Source organism: Erigeron canadensis, chromosome 1, assembly GCF_010389155.1.
Source record: "Erigeron canadensis isolate Cc75 chromosome 1, C_canadensis_v1, whole genome shotgun sequence".
Classification (NCBI taxonomy): Eukaryota; Viridiplantae; Streptophyta; class Magnoliopsida; order Asterales; family Asteraceae; genus Erigeron; species Erigeron canadensis.
Genome location: NC_057761.1, coordinates 49,252,261 through 49,271,077, shown reverse-complemented (window position 1 = coordinate 49,271,077; position 18,817 = coordinate 49,252,261). Strand labels below are relative to the sequence as shown.

Sequence of the window (18,817 nt, the reverse complement as noted above, 5' to 3'; positions counted from 1 at the left end):
TAAATAATTTCTTTTTTCTTCTTTTAATATGTATATATATATTTTTTATTTATTGTTTTTTAATTTATAATTCAGACTATCATGAAGAAACTTAAGCAACTCAAAACACCTTTAACATCTAAAAACACCCACAATTTTCCAAACTTCTCATAAAACCAAAAATTCAATCTTTATCTTCTCTTTATTCTACTTCATTATTCTTCAAATATCTAAATTAATTTCTTTATCTTATTTATATTTATTAAAAAATAATTATTGATCATCTTCCTCATGCAGTAGACTACTGTCTCCTCTGCATAATTTGCTGCAAATTTTCATATTTCAATAAAAATAAATTTTTCATCTCTTCTTTAATCTCACTTCAATGAGAATTTTCCCACAAATTTCTGTTTTTTCTAAAAATATTTTCAACTTTTAATCTTTTTTACTTTCCTTTCCTGGGTTTTATGTTTTAAAATCCTACTTAATTAATAAAGAAATTTGATATATATATTTTTTAAGAATATAAAAAAATTTAAATTGTTCTTTTTTTGTCTATATATCTTTATATAATTTTAACTTTCATTTTATTTCAATTTATTTATATATTTATATTGGAAAAAAATATATTTTTTGTCAAGATGTTTGAAGAAAAAGAAGAAATGAATAATAGTAGTAATAATAATAACAATAACAACAATAATACTAGTGTTGGTGATACAGTAGTTGGATCAGATGCACCTACAGACTTTCATATTGCTCAAAGAACTGAAGAACCACCACCACCAACTAAGCCAGCTCCACCACAATCCATCACAGCCCAACTAGCAGCAGCATCATCTCCGTCGTTCCCGGCGGCGCCACCACCTGCCGGAGTATCACCTCTAACTGAAAAAAAGAAAAGAGGGAGACCCAGAAAATATGATCAAGATGGGTCAGTCAGAAAAGCTTTATCTCCAAAGCCCATCTCATCTGCAGCACCTCCACCAGTCATTGATTTCTCCACCGGAAAAAGAGGCAAAATCCGGCCACACTCTGCCGGAAAAATCCAGCACTACCACCAGCAACCATCACTACAACCACCAGTAGCAGCACTCAAAGAAATGGAAAGTTTAGGTAATAAAGATTTATTTTTTGTTATAAAGTTTGGAACTTTATTGTTTTTTTATGAAGTGGCTAATTGGGTATTGTTTGATTTGATGATATATTTCAAGATTTTTGTGGGTTCTGATTGAAACTTAAGTGGGTCCTAAAAATGAATAGTTCTTTAAGATGTTCATCATGTTCTAGAAGCTATGTGCTTTTTTGTGTGTGTGGAAGTTGGTGACTGAATTTTGAGAATCTTGAAACAGATGATTCTAGTTTTGTTGTTACCTTTTGGGATAAATGCTTACATGGTGTATATATGTGTATTACATACATGTATGCATACACATTAATATACTGTGTGACAAGAAAAAAGAGATAAAGGATAGTTTTTTATGAATCTTGTCCAAATTAAAGAACTTGAGGTTGCATGTGTAGTAACTTGTATATGTAGTGTCACACTCTGGATATACTTAAAAAGATCAACAAGACTTTGGCTTTTATTATGGTGTGGGGTTTGTTTGTTGGCTCAAAGTTCTTATCTGTTAACCTCTGTGGGGTTTCTTGCACATTATGTGTCGCATTGATTTGGAGGAGAATATATGTGTTTGAGGTTTCATCGTTTGTTTGCGACAGTCTTTATCTTGGTAATGTTTATCTTTTTGAGCAACTTGAGATCAAATCATATGGTCTTTCTAAGTGATCTAATTAGTAGGTTGATCTGTATACTTACCTGGTTGTTTCTTTCGTTAGGTGATTGGGTTTCAAGCTCAGTTGGTGCTAACTTTATGCCGCATATCATCAATGTCAACACAGGAGAGGTAAATTATAATATCAACCATCTGGATTTTGTGAAATTGTAGATATTCTTATATTATTGGTCCCTTGGTGGCGACTAATTTTGTTTTGGTTTACGTTAGGACGTGACAATGAAGGTTATATCGTTCTCCCAACAAGGACCCCGTGCAATATGCATTTTGTCTGCAAATGGCGTGATTTCCAGTGTTACCCTTCGCCAGCCCGACTCCTCTGGTGGTACATTGACTTATGAGGTGACAAATTAATCTGCTTTAATCACTTACCTTTTGTGTTATCTGTCCCAATATTATTTAAAAACTATCAAGGTGTGATATCGGATCGTATTTACTGATTGTTGAATTTTCATGAAATTTTACACCTTTTGTTTGATCTCTTTCTTAAGGGTCGCTTTGAGATACTTTCGTTGGCGGGGTCATTTATTCCATCCGAGAGCGGAGGAATAAGGAACAGATCCGGTGGGATGAGTGTTTCTTTGTCAAGCCCTGATGGGCGGGTCGTTGGTGGCAGCGTGGCGGGTCTATTGGTAGCTGCCAGTCCGGTGCAGGTATTTTTATTTCTCAATCTCCAAATTATTGTGATTGTAATTTTCTGTCAATTGAAGCAGTGTTCATTCATTATTGTTTGGGTTTTCATAATAATCAGATTATAGTAGGAAGTTTCTTGACTGGTGTCCAGCAAGATCAGAAGACCGCCAAGAAACCAAAATCCGATAACGTAACCATCACAATCCCAACAACTGGTGCGGTTCCTGTACCCCTTCAAGCAGCAGTGCCTGTACCCGTGCCAGCACCAGCACCAGGACATACGGCTGAGACCAACGAGGCATATTCTGCCAAACAAAATCTCTCATCACCTTCGTTTCGTGGAGATAATTGGTCATCCTATAATGCCCCCGAGTCTCGGAGCAAATCAACTGACATCAATGTGAGTCTTCAATAGTAACTTACAAACGGTAACTTGGTAAACTGACTGCGTTGGCGATTAGACAGTTAATCTCTCACCCTTTGGAATTTGGTTGTTTGTATGTAAAAACTTCTTGGGTTTGTTTTTAGTTTGAAGTTTGATGGGTCGATATTAGGGGTTCAGTTCAGTGATTAGTTTAGGATTTCAGTAGTATTAAGTCTCATGTTCTTCATTTGTCAGGTGTTCTCTGTAGATGGTTTGGATCTTTCCAATTCATCCGAGCTATTTTATCAAAATTTGAATCTTAGAAAATGTGTTCCTGATGCGTTAGTAGAATTATCAAAATTTGACCAGTGCAGTTTACATGGTTCATAATTCTGATTTCTGAGCACATTTTTGTGGGGTTGGGGCATTTGGGATTGTATCATGAAAATCTTTTAGGATCAGGTGTTTTATATTTATTAAATTTAGTTAAAACTTTGTTTTATCATAACTTAGTAGATGTGTTTTATTTATTATCATTATACTATGCTTTTGTTATTACTGGTACCAATCTTTAGCTCCCTATAAAACGCATTCACGCTCCTTCATACCATCCTGAACATGTCTATGCCAATCATCCGTAAATGAACCGTCTCTCCATCGATCAGAAATGATGCAATACTGGGAACATTCCAGCCTAAACGGGCGAGGAAGCCGAGCTCCAGTGCTGAGTTACCACCGTTCGAACCAGAATATTGTACTTTCATGGAAAAATAGTCTGAGAAATATCAGATTTTGTTATGTGCAGTCATATATTCGACTTCTTACTTTCCATATATATATATATATATTCGACTTTCTTGAGTAGCCTAAACAAGTAAACATGGATTATTTTCCATATATATTATACATGTAGATAAATGTAGGTTTTTGCTAAAACGAAGCATTAAAGGATTCGTCTGCATTATATAGTTGTATATTATCATAAAATTTAAGGGTTTATTTTTGATATGCAAAGATAAAAAAATTTATGCATGTTAAGTAAATGTTTCATTTAGCATTTTTCGTAAATGTGGATATGTGAATATAAATTATATATGTACCAATAATATACGTGTTGCTTTAATATGGATTCAATACATGTTTTAATGAAACGGTACGTAAATAACGTCAACCACCAAAATTCTAGAATTTAAACATATCACAAATAATAATTGACAGATCAGTAAAAGCATAATAAAACACATACTATTATCTGATCAATTATCGAAACAAAGAGGTAAACAAAGCCTGCACTTTTGCGGCGAGGTTTTTCAAAATTTACGGTACATTTGCGTTGAAGTGAAACTTTTTAATCATCGTTTTAATTTGAACTAAATGCATTTTTTGTTCTTAAGTTATCACACTTTTCGCATGTTTAGTATAAACTTTTCCTTAGTTGTATTTTTAGTGCCAAAAGTGTGTATTTTTCGAAATAAAGGTCCACTTTAACGATTCCGTCAATTATCAACCGTTAAGTAGATCATGTGTTTCTCACATGATGGGCAATATCGTCTTATTACACAAACATGGACCAATTTTGCAACTAACTGAGTCTTTACCTTTTATCTTTTTTTCATTATTTATCTTCTTCAAAAAATCTTAAATCTGAAAAACCTAATTTTCACAATTTTATATTTTTAAATCTGGATAGATAAATTCCAAACGTCACATTTCCAAATTTACACATACATATATAACAAAACACACAAATCATATGTATATATTCCAAAATAAGAAAACACATAAATAGATCAATCAACATACTTTATTTGATGTCGCCGCCTAGTGATGGCGGAGGTGCGACAGAGGAACTCATCAGCGGTGTTGAAGTCAGGTTTTAATGGTCGTGATAGTGGTGGTGGGGTTGCCAAAAGCTAAAATTTTTCCATCAATGGAGGACCATAGCCATCACCCCCACCGCCATAACATATATAGATCTACACCACGCCAACAATAGATCTACAAACTATATAAATTTACAAATAAAATTACATTCTTACAACTTATGAAAATCTACAACTTGTATTTCAGTTATTTACAACCATATATATAGATAACTCTCAAAAATTAGTGGCGGTAGTTGCTGGTGTCTGATGAAGTGGTCCCTGGAATATATAAGAAACCTAAAATCAAAGGTAGTTGAAACCGGTTCAACCCAAAATTTGGGTGATGAAGATGATGATGATCTTTTGACGTTGATGTTGTTGCATAATTGAAGGTAAAAGGAAGAAAAAAAACTTATGAGTTATCAACATGATTGTATAACTAATTAAATTGATTAGCCTCCAATTTTTTTAAATCTGTCTTTCTATAAGATACGAATATGTGTATGTGTATGGCAAAGTTTTAGAAGTGATGGTTACTTCCACGTATGCCATTTAATTTATAAATATATTTATTTATTATAATTTGTTAAAAATTTATGCACGCATATTTGTATAATAACGTAAATTGTAAGATTGGTCCATATTTGTGTAAAAAAACGATATTGTCCCTCACATAAGGTGCACATAAACCATATAACGGTTGATTTGACGTCGGAACCGTTAAATTGTACCATTTTTGCGAAAAATGCACACTTTTGGCACCAAAAATGCAACAAATAAAAAGTTTGGACCAAGCGTGCAAAAAGTGTAATAACACAGGGACCAAAAGTGCAATTAGTTCTTGTAATTTTTATCATAATTCATAATTTCTACAAATATATCCACATACAAATTTATTAAAAATAATATAATAATAATAATAATAGCAATAAGATCAAACTACAATAGGATTTAAAAATCAAAACAAACAATAAATTTCAATTAACGAATATACCAACAAAATATAATACATCGAGTTAAAGTGAAAACACTTTGAATTCGTCATATTAAAAACGATAACGAATAGTTTAATGCTTGACAGAATAACACTACAACAACAATTTTATTTTATTTTTGTAATTTATATATTATTTGAAGATGTTTAATTAAGAAAGTGATACTTATATGAACTATATATTCATACGTAATTTAACCAAAAATCATATACCGTATTCCAATCATTTCATGTAGCCATGTGATGTTTTGGATGACCTAAGAGAACTTCTTACCTTTAGAAAAGTAAATTTCTAGCTAAATATGTATATATATAATCTTTATTATGTGATCATAGCCAGACATAAAAGAACAACTTGATGAAACGTGTCGTGCTTAAATGTATAATTAAATAAGCAATTATATGTGTTCTTTTTAATATGTACCTTTAGACAAATCCTATAACTTATATGATTATTAATTTTATATATTTTCCTTGTAATTATTGATGTTTAAGATATACTTTAATTATAATAAAAACAAATACTATAGTTGGTTTCAAAATCAATGCTATATATATAATAATAAATAAATAGTTATGTAATTTCGCCTAACAATTTATTTATTTGATAGTTATCAGTATTATACTACGAAGTAGTAATAAAGAAGCAAGGCCATGTGAACTCAAGAAAAAGTTTGGTAATGAGGTAAGATACCACAATGACATCCATCTATTGTGTCTTTGAAATTGATCATACAATTTAAATAGTACTTTATTGTTTATTAACCAGCTTTAGGTAAAACTTAATAACGGTTGATATGTTTTAGTAATGATAGATTTAAATAAAAAATAATCAGTGCATCAAATAGTTTCTTTTTAAAGGTCAACAAATCCCAAATCAAATATGTAACACCTATTTGTGCATCTTGTCATAAAACAATTAAGGGTTGTTCTTAGAAACCAGGTTGCATTTAGTTGATTTGTTTTGTTTGTTTGTTTGCTTGTTTTTTTTTTTTTTTTATGTTTTTTTGAGACGTTTATAATTTTAATGACTAACTAAGGGATTGTATTTAGTTTGCATAAAGATTTATTATAAAATTTAAAGGGGTGGCTTTTTATATGAAAAATACAAATTTTGCAATAAGATATATATTTTGTTATCATAAAACTTATAAGGGTGAGTTTTTTATATGACAGATTTAAGTTTTTTAACATGTTATTAACAACCTTATTAGAAAAATTCTTCTTTTTTGAATACCTAATCATTTATTTTGATAGTTTAAAATATAGATACAACACAAACCAAGTTATTCAGTTTTTCTAACGAATTGATAGAATGATACAATTTTAGTATTGATAGATTCAAGTTTAAGTTCAAATTAACTTTACCGAGCTTTATGATAATTTAACCCTTTGTATTTTTTTTTTTTGAACATTAACCCTTTGTATTATATATTGGTTTTGTCGAACTATACATGGCAACATATTCCAACTTTATAAACGTTTATAATAATAAGGAAAATAAATACCGTTGTTGCCAGCCTAACCATGTGACATCAACTTCCATAAAGATAAACCACATCCACATTAACAACTGTTAATATTTTATAGCAAAGTAACTTTTTATTATATATGTATATGTAGATGTAGATGTAGACATGTAGACATGTAGTATATGTAGATGTAGACATGTAGTATAGCAATTAGCAAGTAACTTATGTTTCTAAATCAAAAAAAGGTTACATGTATTATTCTATAGAAGACTAGCTAGTAACTGGTTTATTACGAGTATATTTTTCTCCAGTACTTAATCTATACTCCCTTATAAAGCAAACTAGCTTTAAGTCATTAAGAACCTAATAAGTCTAAAATGTCCTTCACCTTAATACATCTTTCTATACCCACCTCTACAGTTGGACTAAACTACCCTCGAATCTACCCCATTCTTAAAACAAAATTTCGCCGCAACGCGCGGGTATTATGCTCGTAGTATTTATAAGGGGTAAGGGTAATCTTGTAGCTAATTGACAAGTTTTGGCAACTTTATAGCCAATCATAACGTGACACGTGTCGAAGCCAAACTTTGTCAGAAAAATAGCCAAAACTTGCCAAAGTACATGCTATAATGTCGATTTTTTGCCAATTCTTGCCAATTGCAAAAAATTTACAAAACAAACCTTAAACTTTTATTAAACTTAAAAAACACAATACAACTAATTAAAACATCACATTTATTTAAAACATAAAACAGACAAATACTTAAAAAAACAAGATCACTAAACATCGATATCTATATCTCCCACGTGCTCCGTAATATCACGACGTAACATGTAATCCGTCTCTTCGTTACGTAAGTTATAGAGAAAATTAGGATCGCTAGCACGAAGATCATTAGGAGGATCCCTGATGTACACTGGTGATATCGCGTTGTTGTCGTCCTTGAGGATCATGTTATGTAAAATAACACACGCATACATCGCGTTAGTGATCTTTTTTTTGTCGCTCATATGTGCCGGTCGATCAATGATAGCCCACTTGTTCTTCAGAAGCTCGAATGCTTGCTCAATGTCTTTTCTCGCGGACTCTTGAAGTTTCTTCGTTATCTTCTCCTTACGAGCGACCGGGTAAGCATACGCCTTCACAAAACAAGACCAAGGTGGGTAAATATCATCCCCTAGATAGTATCCTCTGTTGTAACGGCGTCCGTTTACGGTAAAGCCGTACTCAGGAGACTTCCCATTCACTTCGGGAATAAACAATGGCGATTGCTTCAAAACATTGATGTCATTGTTTGACCCTACAACACCAAAATACGCATGCCAAAACCATAAATCATAGGAAGCTACGACCTCAAGTATGATAGTCGGGCGTTCATGATCACCCCGGTGGTATTGTCCACGCAAACTATGTGGACAATTTCTCCAAGTCCAGTGGGTACAATCGATGCTACCGATCATGCCAGGAAAATGATGTCTAGCTTCATGCACCTCATATAAACGCGCAACATCGTGGCTAGTCGGATAACGCAAATACTCTTCACCATAAAGATGCTTTATGGCGATGCAAAAGTTGTCTAGACACTCATGTGCCGTTCTAGTAGAGAACGACAACCCCTTATCATAGTTGTCGGCGAGGTTGTCATACGCTAGTTGCCGTAGCGCGCACGTGCACTTTTGAATTGCCGAAAACCCTCTAATACCCGTCGCATTCGGCGAAGAGCGAAACCATGGAAATGATGCAGTGATATCTTCCACGATTTTCAAAAACAACCTCCTCGACATACGATATCTCGTACGGAAGACATCGTCCTCAAACATCGGCTCATCCACAAAGTACATGGACATCAATCTTTCATGAGCCGAGTGCCGATCTCTCAAAATATATCCTTGTGTGTATGCAATGTCTTCTTCTAAGGCTGCAAGAGCAACAGAAGCCAAAAACTCGAAGCCGCCAGAAGACGATGACGCCGACGACGAGAATCCAAGGATTATTTACACGGGTAGTTCATCATCAGACATTTTGCCTTATGAAATTTGATAGTTTAGTGTTTGATTGTATGTGATAGTATAATTGTTTGGTGTTTGATTGTATTTGAGATGGAAAATATATGATAAATATGTGTATGTGTATATAAAAGGAAAAAAAAAACAAGTCAGACGCTCCAATGTTCACAATCACTAAAAAAAAGGGGTCATTTTCATACGCTCCTAACGTTCACTTGCATCGGCCAAAACTAGCCGATGTTGTTTGACAAAACTTGCCAATTAAACTTGCCAAAAGAAGCCGATGCATGTGCTATAGGTTTGCCGATTTAGCCGATGCTTTTTGCCAATGATTTTTGCCGACTACACCCCTGTCCCTATGAAAAACCCTCATGTAAATTTTGTACCAAAAGCATCGTAAGCCGTTCAATATAGCAAATATACATGAATCTGGTTTTTGGTAATTGGTATAGGCCTATAGTAATCAACCAAAAGAGTAATAATTACGTAAAAGAAAAGTGAATCTGGTTTTTGGTAATTAGTATAGGCCTATATTTTTACATCATTTTGCGAACCATTAAACCCAAAATGCTCTTCTTGTAATGTCTGTAACATGCAACTTTGACTGGCACATGTCAGTCAATGGTCGGACACTTTCTCATGACATTCCTTCCAAGATATCTAGCTTTAGACCAGTTCCAAACCATGTCACACTTATAAAAAAAATATTAATATTCCTAAAAAAATGATTAAAAGTTTTTTAATGTCAAAAAAATATATAAATCCCACGTGTTACGCAGGTATAAGTGAGTTATATACTTTTTTATATCCTCAAACTTCTCTAATTCCAAAAATCATGAACTGTATAAATAAATCTATACCGCGTATGTGTCAGATACGGCGAGGTTTGAAAGTGCTGCTAAGTTATGTCAGCGTGGGGATGACTGAGTTCAAGAAGTCGTACTTGCGGTTGTTGTTGTATGCTTCGGTTGGACTAAGTTACAAAAATAGTCCCTGTACTATTATATAATATGCTAATCTAGTCCTGTATCTGTTATTCTTCAATTTTTTGTGATCCAGAGTTTACATTTCTACGACAAGAAAGACAAAAATTGGATAGCTCATTCTTCATTTCTTCCCAGTTTTTAAAGGTAATAAACCGACCAGCTTAAAGACTCAAAAATTTTGGATTCAAATCATTTACATTGATCGCTAAATCAAGATTCTCTGAGACCCTACAAGTCCTAGCTTTGTATCAAGAACTTCTTCATTTAGCTACCCTCATTAATTTCCATGTGATCTCAGATTCCATTCGACACTAGACCAAGTCGGTAATGAAATTTACATGGCTGTTGGAATATGCATCTTTAAGAGTAGATTTACATAGGCAGCCGATTACCAAACGAGGCTTGTTTGGAAGCAGTTCTGTCTACAACTCTCTCATATCCTAGTGAGATCAAATATAGTTGTTCCTACTTATACTACCAAAGATTTGATGCTCACACTAATAGGGTGAACAAGAATAACAATAATCAAATGTGGTTATACATTAGAACTTATCACAGGTTAAAGAAGAAAAATTGTCCAATAAAATCTCACAAAACATGCATCATGACAACTGAATCCTATTATGCATACGTAGAACTAATGTTTTGACTTTCTTGAAATCAAACACCAAAAAATGATTATAATTATACAACAATGACAATAATTTATAGCTGGGAATCTATTGTCACAATCTAAGACTAAGTATCAGAGGGCACCTTTTTCAAACTCTGGTGCATCTTTGTTCAGCTTCAAAACCTACATTTCATCATCGTCCAATGCGCTATAGATCATCCTGCAACGAACATAAAGAATTAAGGTGAATTTGCTTGGGCATTATGGATTTTGAGGGAAACTTAAATATACATGTATCTGGTATTACCAAAATAAGGTGATGAAGAGAAGAAATATAAGATATCCAAGCTTGAAAAGGCGTTCCTTTTTTGCCCAATTGAGTTGATTAAAGATCTCTGTCACGTCCACAAGGTGTTGTTTCCGAGTGTACCTGGTAACATAAGTGTAGATATAATTATTACTATCATTTAAACAAGTTTAGATACAAAAACGCAAAACTTATAAAGCTCATTTTGCTTTTTTAGGATATATTCCTAGTTAACATACAAATTTCGCAATCATGGTTACAAATACACTGACATGATCATTCGTGAAATTCTTATTTGTATATTTAACATATCTGGCTGAACTTTAAAAAAAGAAATGCCCGAATGATGATTCGAAAAGCACCTTATAATATGTCCATTAATTGAAAATAAAGTAAAGAACACTTACAATCTCACGTTGTAGTAAAGGTATGGCAAACCCAGAAGAAACATCACCCAATGTCCCGTTAGAAGATAGATCAAGCACAAAACACCTTGTGTAATAAATTCAGGTAATATCACAAAGTTTATCCGAGATGCAGAGTCGTAAGGATTAATGTAATCAAATTCTAAATCCGCGAAACACATAAGCTGCAACAGAGAAATGTTTAACGTTAAGGCAAATCTGAACCCTATGAAACATGAAATAATGGATGTCAACCTCAACACTCAACTGACAAAGTAATTACAATATACAAATCATGCCTTAACCTAACACAGCAAACTATTATGCCCACATAACATACACACCCTTGCATTATCGCTACTTTATCTATACAGAAAAATCACAAATACATTTATACTTCCATATTGCAGCAGGGTTTTGACTTTTGAGTGTGCCTTGTCATTTGTTTGTTTTTTTGAGTTTTAAACTTTAAAGTCATAGGCCTTTTGATACGGCCCAAAATGTATATATTCTCTAAGACATTATCCATTTATTGTTTGGTTAAACTGCTTAGCAAAATGCAATATATTGGTACTTAACTGACATTTATTGGCTAAAAAGGTCTAAATAGAGAAATTGGTCCACAACCATAGCAAAAACAAAGAAAATAAGCCAATATGAAAGGTTTGGATTTCCCTTGATACACGGTTGTGTGTAAATTAGATCCTATAACAGCACAAAGCTGTGCATTATAGCCTTGTAGGGAACATGGCTGTGCAATATAAAACAAACAGCCGTGTACATGTACTTTCAGCAACCTCAAAACAAATGGCCCAAAGTTTAGAGTTAATGATCATCTCCCGATCAATGATTACCATTTTGTTTAACATCAAGGATCAAGACTGCACTAGAGTTTTTTTTTATTTCTTTTCATTAATACTCATAGGAAACCACTCTTATGGTTTTGATTTGACGATGAAAAATATATATTCTCTTCAGGGTAGTTTGTTGATGTGTTTGTATCATGTAGATATATCCTATCATGGATGAATGGATGATTATATTATATGATGTGATTTCTAGACATATCTGACATTATCATGTTATGGATTGGATTTGAGTATGGTTAAGTGATAAATTTTTATGAGTATATGATTCAACTCACTTTTTGCGTACTGCGTAGATCTATTATTATCTACTTATTTATGTTTTGTTTCTTGGGAAATTGTGTATGGCATAATATTACTTGCAATGAGTTGTGACAAAAGTGGATTAGAAATAGATCAAGATTTATCATATAATAAGTTAAATACATTTAGAACAATTTCTAGTGTGATTGATACAAAAGGAACATACTTGATGTATATAAATTGCAAGTATGAATTAATTAAATAGCTTAGTACTAAGTTTCTAACATTATACTTGCTAATAGATTAACATAGTTTTCTGACACCATAATTGTTGATCGATTGACATAAGGTTGTTTTAACTTACTAGCAATTATGCATTAAGCACGATCCTAATTGCAATTTAATCGTGTTAATGTGAAATGCTTTTGAGAAAGAATTTATAATAGACGACTTCATGCTAGGGTTTCGATTTTTGAGAGCTTAAGGTCTAGTTAGCAAAAAAAATTACCTAGTCAACTGTATATGTCATCTATTATCCCTGCACAGGATGATATGAAATCATTAGGAACACTACCTTGTATGTTGATTGAAAAGTTAGTGCCTTTTTGGGTTAGTTACTTGTTCTTAATCTAGTGCTGTATTTATATACTTCTTCGGATAAGACAAGAAAAAAAAATTAACAGTCACTTCAAAGTTCAATTAAACATCTTCTAAGGGAACTAACATTTAGATTATCCCTGGTCAACTGCTGTCTTTACCATTCCTGTCATTTTATACCTTAGGATTTACAATACACTTTCTAATCCATGGTGTCTTGACATGATATAAAAACTTTCACTGCAAACAACCACGTGCTTGCAATAATGCATAATGAACACTTATATGTTTGCAGCAATGAGAACTTTCATACAAAACCAGTAAAATACCATGCTTCCTTTTTAAATTCGTATCCAAATTATGTTCAAAAACACAAACTCTTTCAAAACTGATATTTAGTTTGTTTTAAATTTTTGTAAGAACAATGTCTTTTGTTCTATCATACCTAATACTATGATTTAAAAGGTCACAAATTTACCCTTTTCTAACGCAGCTTTACAATGTCAAATTTTATCCTTTTTAAGGTTTAACAGATCAAAGTTGTTTTTTTTTTCTAACACGAATAGCATATATGTTGCTAGAAGTTCCGAAATTAGAGCTTCTATATGGACAAGCGCTCACACACCTCTCGCAGTTTCACACAGCCTCGTAAACATAAACCACTCCTCACTCAGACCTACAAACTTTCATGGTATGATCCCACGCTCATCACAACAAATTTCAGGGACCCTAGTCACACCTTCATGACTCAAAATCTATCCATTTGCAAGTGGCCCCCTCTTCCACACCCTGTCATTCTACGACTCCACTCGCCCACACCGTGAAGCTCACACCAATTCCAGTGTGGCTCTTTCATGCCACACACACGTGCAGATCACCTCACTCGATGATCAAAGGCACCCAACTTGTTACTCTTAACATTCCTACACACACACACACACACTTCTTCATTCACCCTTAGACCTTAGTTACACCTAAGCCTACATACGAATCTACGATTGCCCTATTTCTAATTCAAGTAAATTGTGAAAAGCTCTAATAGTCTTTGGGTGATCACACAAAGCCAAAACAAAGCTTTATATATAAACAAAAAGATAATAATAACAAGGAATTAAGCCAGTAATCAGAACAGAATACATACATATACAATACTATTACACAGAAATAAAACAAATTTCACAAATTTTCTAATTTGAAATAGAAGATACAATATGAAATCCCTAATTATACAAATTTTCAAAATTGAAAAACCCACAAGCGTTATTGATTAAAATTGATAAAAAAGATCGAAACTTTAAAAGAAATAAGCTATCTATAGATCAAGAATTGTAGATTCGGACATATATATGAGCAAGATTAATAATAAAATAAAATAAAAATATTAACCTGATAAACAACCATAATAAGGAGAGCAATGAGGACGAAGAAGAAGAGTAGCCATAATAGTATATCCCCCATTTCTCTCCTTTGAAATTTTTGCTTTTTATTATTCTTATTCTCTGTGTCACAGACTGTGTTTATATGTGTGTTTTCTCTGGTTGGAGATACAGATACAAGACACTCTGTATCTAAATTTGTAACAAACTAGCACTCGTAATTGTTTAACAACTAGCGAACTAGTGAATGGGCTTATATATTGCAAAGTTGGGCCGATACCCATGGGAAATAAATTTTGATTTTGCCATTTGGATATGTCTGTTTTTTTTTCTTTTTTTTTAATATATTTTTTACAATTATCTTCGAGTTGAAAACCATTTTCTAAGTCATTCAAATATAATATAATACTAGCATGATACCCGCACAATGCGATGACGGCAACAGATGGATGGTGTAATTTAATACAATGGGTTGATGGTGATTTAATTCATTAATAATAGTTTGATCAATTTGAATATCTCATTTCATTAACTTTCAACATGAAGTTATAATCTTTATCTTTATCTTATATAGTAATATGGAAGTGTAAAAATATATATATATTATAAGAATTCTTTCGATCTAAATAAAAATGTTTTAGTTTCACTTAATTAGCTATATATGTTTTATAACCCGGCTAAACTATTAAGCTCTGTAAAAACCATGTAGTCATAATCATCCATCATCATATTCTCAATTAGGGTGTATACATGACGTTGGGGTTGAACAAAAAATCACTCATCAACGCAACCAAATATTCTCAAAAGTTTGTTCGACAGTCTCCCAATTTTTTTAAAGTTATGAGAAATAAAATGGGGGAAGAGAATGATCGGATTTGGAGGTGCAGAATTGTTTGTCTTCGTTGAAATAATGCCAGATCTCATGTAGGAGTCGTCGTTTGAACATTTACGCATGAAAAAACTCCTGCTACCTATGTCTCCGATCTTGTCTGATGCATCCAAACCTAAAAATACCAACAAAAAAAAAATAAAGAAAGAAAAGAAGATTAAAATTGCTGATGAACTCGTATGTATTAGCTTGCATATAATACATCAAACTCTTACATTGATGATCATTTATATATAAAAAAAAAATTATGTACTATTCAATTCATGATTTTGGGTTTTGATTAAGAATTGTCATTAAACCCAAGAAAATGAGCATATATAGCAATCCTCCAATTCCAATATCATATGGTATTGATTCATCTGTTATCAAGAATTTTAAAGAATTTTAAGTTACTGTTTAATTTATATGTAAGAAAGAAAGAATTGAAAGCAAGAAACTTGCATTGGAGACTGAAGTAAGATGAGTGCAACTCAAAGGCTGAAATGGAACATTGATCAAGTTGAGGACTCCTGCCTTCTAACATGTATTGTCTTTTAACTATCTTCATTGTTTCCTCTACACTTGAACCCAATTTTACCATTGCTCGGACCGGTCCTGGGCTTCCCTCAACTGTTACATTCATCACCACCTTTGAATCCTCCTTGTACCCCTGCATTTCATTGTATCCCAATTATCAATTCAATTCTGTAACAAAACCATGAAAACTTTACACGACACAAACAAATTAGATGTCATTCATAGTTAGAATCTTAAATTTATTATCGGGTCAAACAGAACAAAAACAATGTAGTCTTGTTAAATAAGATGTACGTATATCATTCCTTAACATTTTGTGCATCTCTCTTTGGAAGGCAATATGTGTTGGCTAATTTATACGAGTAATCCTTTAAGATTAATGGAGATTACTAATTAAGCTGAAATTCGTGTGACAGATAGACTGACCTCATAAATTGTGAATTTAAATTTTTTCACGGATTATAAGTCCCAATATCATATTCAACAGTGTATTTGGGAGATTAAGATTTTGACAGTCTTATCACTAATTAAGGTGCAACGAATATTTTCATGTTTTACCAGGTTGAAAAGGACGTACAAAATTGTAATGTAAAAAAATATATAGCAATTTAAAGTTATATATAATAAAACTAAAATCTAGTTAATAACAGCAAGTAAACCTATATATTTCTGTTACCTCAACATTTTGTGGAGAATATGGAAACACTATATCCGGTGACGACCAGCAGGCGTCGCCACAAGCCTGAGGTTGGATAAATACGTCTTCTTCGTGATCATCAACCGTGCCACCAACAACATCGATATAGTGATCCATCACAGGCTCCGAGTAGCATCTTCTAATGAACTTATTCAACGGCTTCTTTGGCTTTCGGCGAATTACTACTTGACGAGTTGGAAATTTACGAGTAGACGACGTCAAAGAATGTAGAGGCCTGAATTTCCGGTTGCCCGGAAGCCTTCTATGGGGAGGCTTCTCTGACATTAATTAAACTAAATGATCAAAAATATAATATATAGAAAGTGGTTTGATAACGTGGAAATATTTATACGTAATTAGATACAAGATTAAGTGTACGTTTGGGTTTTGGGTAAGACTATTACAAAGACAAAGTTGTGTTGTGGCTATATCTATAGATATATATGTTTGATTCGTCATTGATTGTCTAGGAAGTATACGTGTGTTTAAATTAAGAATTTTTGGTATCTTTTTCCATAGGTATTCACTTTTCATAATGAGAGAGTTTGTTATCTACTATTTGTTTACATTCCAAATAATAAAGTAACATGAAGCAACTAACATATATACTTTTTTCAATATATAGTTTATTTAATCTCGTTTAATTGTTATGGTTTCTTAATTTAATCGACCTATTTTAGTATATTAGCTAGCACGATGCGACGGTGTTTTTAAAACAAAATTAAGGTTATATGTACGGCCAATATTAAGGACACACGAAGACCAGGTTGCGATAGTTATCAATGATGGTGGAAAGGAAACAAATTAAGCTGAACAATGTCACATTAAAATAAATGCAAAGTAATCATATTATTTTAGTGAAATTTTGATATAACTTGATATTATCGATGAGTACATTTTTACATACATATGATAAATAAATGTATGATCAGCACTTTGTTGCCAAATGCCGACGTAATCCAGATTCGGACACCCAAAGAAACTTCCGCGTACCTTCTTCAATTCTGTTTGTCAATTCAACCTGCTTTCTCAATTCCCCTAATGTGCTGTCTGTATTCTGTAATATAAAATTTGGCAATAACCATCTCCACATTTCCAAAAAAACAAGTAATAATCACGGTTGTTAAAATTATAAATTATGTTTATAAATGTTTGAAACTGGACCGCACTATAATTAGATTGCTAATTTTATGTGTTATATTCTACAAGATCATTATACTTTACGTTTGTGGCTTACTAAAAATATGTAACATGAGTTCAATTAATTTAAAGAACGTATTCTTTTGTCGGACATGGACGACTTATGGTTTATAATTAATCATAGTCCTTAGGCTACAGTACGTTAAAATGTACAAAAATAAAAGGGATAATGAAATTTGAATGTAGCTAACTAAGCCAAAATGTCTATGTAATGTAACCGTCTATCCAATGCTCATTTTGTATAGCTTAGACGGTTACATACATCACATAAACACAAATACATTTTTCGTTACATTGGATAGACGGTTTTCTGGATCGTTACATTATATAGGCTTAGTTAGCTACATTCACGTGTCATTATCCCAAAATAAAACAACCGAAAACTATTTCAAACCAATTCCCAACATGTTATTTTTCTGTCACTTCTTCAACGCAATTGATTTGAAGCTTGCAAAATGATTTTCTTATAATATCCCATTATTTTAGAAAATTTTTTTGAAATAGTGATTTATGGAGGGTGGTTTGTTAAATAAGTTTTTGAAATTTTTTTTTTATAGAACCGGGTAAACCGGCTTTTGAAAAGCCGGGTTCAAAAAAGTAGCCTCGAAACCGGCTTTTCAAAAGCCGGGTTCGAAAAAGTACATTTGAAACCGGCTTTTCAAAAGCCGGGTTCATGTGGGCCTGACAAGTTGCAGGAAATCTTTGACCGAACAGGAAGACGTGATGGTGATGTGACTAAAGCACTCGAACCCGGTTTTTCAAAAGCCGGGTTCAGAAAAGGACAAAAAAACCTGCAGGTCTTCGTTAGTTTTTATTTTTGTAAACTCAAGAATGCAAGTAACTTGTAACTCAAAGATATACGAAATGAAACAAGTTGCAACTCATGCTTTTAGTCGACAACTGGGTTTCCCTTACAAATATTTCATTATATATACTCCCAATTGATATTGTCTCTTCACATACTCCTTTCTTACATGAACTTGTCTCTTCAGTATAATTTTTATTTTTGT

General features: G+C 32.7%; 4 protein-coding genes across 4 annotated transcripts; 1 reads left to right on the top strand and 3 right to left on the bottom strand.

The window, feature by feature from the left end:
* The first annotated feature begins 623 nt into the window (after nucleotides 1-623).
* On the top strand, nucleotides 624-3,145 carry LOC122610515 (AT-hook motif nuclear-localized protein 1). Its single transcript, XM_043783499.1, has 5 exons — nucleotides 624-1,095; nucleotides 1,819-1,886; nucleotides 1,986-2,117; nucleotides 2,267-2,428; nucleotides 2,527-3,145. Exons 1-5 carry the CDS (start codon nucleotides 642-644, stop codon nucleotides 2,821-2,823), a joined length of 1,113 nt encoding a protein of 370 aa, XP_043639434.1. The 5' UTR covers nucleotides 624-641; the 3' UTR covers nucleotides 2,824-3,145.
* Nucleotides 3,146-7,886: 4,741 nt separating this feature from the next.
* On the bottom strand, nucleotides 7,887-8,954 carry LOC122594044 (protein ALP1-like). Its single transcript, XM_043766528.1, has one exon. It carries the CDS (start codon nucleotides 8,952-8,954, stop codon nucleotides 7,887-7,889), a length of 1,068 nt encoding a protein of 355 aa, XP_043622463.1.
* Nucleotides 8,955-10,621: 1,667 nt separating this feature from the next.
* On the bottom strand, nucleotides 10,622-14,715 carry LOC122584802 (protein cornichon homolog 4-like). Its single transcript, XM_043756865.1, has 4 exons — nucleotides 14,516-14,715; nucleotides 11,427-11,608; nucleotides 11,020-11,142; nucleotides 10,622-10,932 (listed from the first exon to the last, which is right to left on the bottom strand). The coding sequence occupies exons 1-4, from the start codon at nucleotides 14,585-14,587 to the stop codon at nucleotides 10,896-10,898; spliced, it is 414 nt and encodes a 137-aa protein (XP_043612800.1). The 5' UTR covers nucleotides 14,588-14,715; the 3' UTR covers nucleotides 10,622-10,895.
* Nucleotides 14,716-15,211: 496 nt separating this feature from the next.
* LOC122585990 (uncharacterized protein At4g22758) lies at nucleotides 15,212-16,984 on the bottom strand. Its single transcript, XM_043758106.1, has 3 exons — nucleotides 16,587-16,984; nucleotides 15,836-16,043; nucleotides 15,212-15,509 (listed from the first exon to the last, which is right to left on the bottom strand). Exons 1-3 carry the CDS (start codon nucleotides 16,890-16,892, stop codon nucleotides 15,280-15,282), a joined length of 744 nt encoding a protein of 247 aa, XP_043614041.1. The 5' UTR covers nucleotides 16,893-16,984; the 3' UTR covers nucleotides 15,212-15,279.
* Between the last annotated feature and the right edge of the window lie 1,833 nt (nucleotides 16,985-18,817).